Below are 3668 nucleotides of genomic sequence, written 5' to 3'. Positions count from 1 at the left end.
ACACACACACACACACACACACACACACACACACACACACTCTAGTCCCTTTACATGGACACCTTGAACCCTGTTAGCATTAATGTAACTTTATATTTATAATGTTCATTTCACTGCAATACATCCCGCTGCTGTTGATATTTGCACTAGTGAAATAATACTAATAATACTAATACTAATACTAATACTAATAATAATAATAACACATTTTTAATTGTAGGTATTCATACTGTTCTCTCTTTACTTGTCTTCTGTTTCCGTCCTTTCCTTGGAGCTGAATGATGATAAAGTCTATTTTAACATTTAGACATGATTTAGTTATGTAACGTCACACAGCTGCCGCGCGCCAGCCGTCCTGTTCATTCAGACGTATTAACTGATATCTTTCAGCGTTTTATGGATAATATATAAATGTTAATGTGACAGTCGCACGTGCATGCTGTTAGCTAACTAGCTGCTCTTACATCCGGTTATTAAAAATAAAATTAACAATAATAATACATAAATAAAAAGTTATGTCAGAAGTGGGATTCGAACCCACGCCTCCAGGGGAGACTGCGACCTGAACGCAGCGCCTTAGACCGCTCGGCCATCCTGACATCGGTGCTCACGGAGAGCCCGCGCACGCATTTAAAGAGACAGTGTCACGTCAATACAACTAATATGTGGTAGAAATGAAAACAAGTGAATCTGAAGGGATATTGACCGAAAATGGACAAATATTTGGGACGAAGTGCAGTTCAGGACATGTACACACATGTACACACATGTACACGCATGTACGCGCACACTGAACTACAGAGTCACGCGATAATGAGTCACCGTCAGATTTAAATGAGTCAGTTTCATTTCACTTTTCTCCTCGACGGACTTTAACTTCACGGGTAAGCTCTGCTACTTTAATTTAAATTACTGTGTACAACAGAAACATATATGACTACTTTACCAGGTACTTATACACAGATAAACAGCGTCTGATTAGAGTAATAACTGATACATTAAAACATGCTGCTCTCGCGATGTCTTCTGAAGATGCCCTAATGCGCGTACACCAAACTTCATTCAAAAAAGTCTCAATTTAATACTAACGTGTTTTCCTGCATTTACCCTTAGTTACAGTAACTCTTTGAGATACTTCCTCCATAAGAGTATTCTGTGAAGTATTCGGCCTTCAAATCACATCATAAAACTTCAAGGTTAGTGCTGGTTTTTCCCTATATATGCCTTTTTTTTTACCGGAAGTACTCCACGACGGTCAGCTGTGAAAGTGTTAGAATTTTATGTAATTACGTGATGCTGCTTTCATAACATTAATGCCGAATACAAGAACTGATCCTAAAAACCAGTCACATGTCCAAACAGCTGATCTGGCGCGTCTGTTTCGACCGCACGTGACGGATTTACTAATTTCCGACACTTTGTGAACGGAGTCTGGTGATTCGTTTGTAATGTTTTCCATTAAGCAGCAGTTTGTAATGAGCATAACTGACCTGTTTACCGAGAGAGGCTTTAAATAAGTCTGTAACTTCCGCTCGCACATTTCTGCAGGTTTTCAAAATAAAAGCCCAACACTTCTTTTATTTATTCCTTCATCATTTTTATTTCTCTTTTTAACCAAAAAGCAAATAATGAAAATATTCATAGATGGAAAGACAAATATAGATTTAGACACAATAATATGTTATATAATTATTACTTATAATAATAATAATAATAATAATAAAGAATTCATCCTAAATAATGTAAAGGACCCATAGACAGAAAGGAAGAAACTAACTTCTGTGTCCTGGTCCTGGTCCAGTTCTGGTCCTGGTCTAGTTGAGACGACATGACGACCCAGACCCCCGTCATCCCGAAGGTCCGCTATCACCCGAGCATCCAGACCACCCCACCCAGACCCAAAGGGACCCGGAGGCCCAGACCGGCAGCCGTGCGCCCTCCTCAGACCAGAACCACCGTGCAACCTCCTCCTCGGACCAGAACCACCGTGCACCCCCCTCAGACTGGGACCACACTGCACCCCCCTCAGACCGGAAACAGCGTGCAGCCCCCTGAGACCGGGACCGGACCGTCGCCCCCCCGACCCGACGGAGGTATTTAACCCATTAGAACTCTTTAACCCTCGTGAGTCAAAACTTCAGAATAAAAGCCTTTTATCAACGTTTTGATCGTCTTCTTCGACCTTTTCATGTCTTTCCTCCGATGATTTTGTAACTTTTTCTGAACCTTTTGAACTTTTGTGTTTCTTGTCCTAAATTTTGAAAACTTTTTTTTTCACATTTTCCCTTTTTTTTCCTTTTTGAAGTTGTGAAATGGATCAACGTGTTCACCATGAAACTAACTAACTTTTACTGCAACAGAGTATTTTTACTATGTAGTATTAGTACTTTTACTGCTGTAATCTGAATACCTGTTGAAGGTGCGGACCCGGACCGAGCCCCTCCCACCCCGGACCAGGTTCCTCTGGGTCTGGGTCAGCAGGTGGACCGGGGTGTGGTTGAGCAGGTGGAGGTCCTGACCCGCGGACAGAGCACCAACCCGGCCTGGTTCACCTGGAGGAGGAACCGGATCACGGCCTCCGTGGCACACCGCATCGCTCACTGCCGATTTGCTAACAGCAAGAGCAAAGCCCCGCCCCCCTCCTACCTGGCTGCTGTTACAGGTAAGCTCCGCCCCCCTCCCACCTGGCCTCTATCACTGCTAAACCCCCCCCCCCCCGTGAGTCCCACAAGTCCCGCCCCTGCTAGATGACAGATTTAGTCCTTAATTTCCTTTCCTGTGACTGGACAGGTGAGGGGCCGCGAGTCCAGACCAGAGCCATGACCTGGGGGATCCAGAGGGAGGCCGAGGCGGTCCGCAAGTATCAGGTACACCTGCACACCTGATGTCACACCTGACCATCCAACACTACCTTCTTTCTTTTAGTGTGTATAGAGCAGCATATCTCCACCAGACTCCATGTAAATAATCACTACTTTTAGTGTGTATAGAGCAGCATATCTCCACCAGACTCCATGTAAATAATCACTACTTTTAGTGTGTATAGAGCAGCATATCTCCACCAGACTCCATGTAAATAATCACTACTTTTAGCGTGTATAGAGCAGCATATCTCCACCAGACTCCATGTAAATAATCACTACTTTTAGTGTGTATAGACGCTGTGCTGCCGTAACTGAAGCTGTGTCCCTACAGGAGCTGAAGACCGCGTCCCTGGGGCGCCCCGTCTCCGTCCAGGACTGCGGTTTGTTCATCGACCAGCAGCGCTCCTGGTTGGCTGCGAGTCCCGACGGCATCGTGACGGACAGCCAGACCGGCCGATGGCTGCTGGAGGTGAAGTGTCCCTACAAACACCGGCACCAATGGGTAGAGGACGCCTGCAGGGACGACCCCGCCTTCTGTCTGGAGACAACGGATGCCACAGGGGGGGTGAGAACTAACGTCTGTCCGCCATTTTGTCTCCTTTTTCTTGCTTTCTTTTACGTTGCTTTTGTCCTGTCCCAGTCCACGGCGTCCTCATGTTGCCCTCATGTTGTCCTCATGTTGTCCTCATGTTGTCTTCATGTTGTCTTCATGTTACCCTCATGTTACCCTCATGTTACCCTCATGTTGCCCTCATGTTGTCTTCATGTTGTCCTCATGTTGCGCTCATGTTGTCTTCATGTTGT

General features: G+C 45.2%; 2 protein-coding genes and 1 non-coding gene across 3 annotated transcripts in view; 1 reads left to right on the top strand and 2 right to left on the bottom strand.

Annotated features, from left to right (window-relative positions):
* The window catches only part of LOC117940786 (dual specificity protein phosphatase 14-like), a gene marked incomplete at its 3' end in the record, with an annotated part of 3314 nt that extends 1781 nt beyond the window's left edge, over nt 1–1533 (bottom strand). Inside the window, exon 1 of the mRNA XM_034865941.1 lies at nt 1491–1533. The remainder of the gene's footprint in view (nt 1–1490) is intronic.
* trnal-cag lies at nt 517–599 on the bottom strand. Its single transcript has one exon. It is a non-coding gene; the product is annotated as a tRNA-Leu (tRNA).
* On the top strand, nt 737–3441 carry LOC117940785 (AP2-associated protein kinase 1-like; the record flags this gene model as incomplete). Its single annotated transcript, XM_034865940.1, has 5 exons — nt 737–884; nt 1802–2093; nt 2420–2662; nt 2791–2867; nt 3196–3441. Coding segments are annotated over exons 2-5 (831 nt in total), but the record flags the coding sequence as incomplete, so codon positions are not given.
* Nucleotides 3442–3668: the final 227 nt, after the last annotated feature.

The sequence above is a fragment of the Etheostoma cragini genome, unplaced genomic scaffold, assembly GCF_013103735.1.
Source record: "Etheostoma cragini isolate CJK2018 unplaced genomic scaffold, CSU_Ecrag_1.0 ScbMSFa_3282, whole genome shotgun sequence".
NCBI lineage: Eukaryota > Metazoa > Chordata > Actinopteri > Perciformes > Percidae > Etheostoma > Etheostoma cragini.
This window is presented reverse-complemented; position numbering and strand designations above follow the sequence as displayed.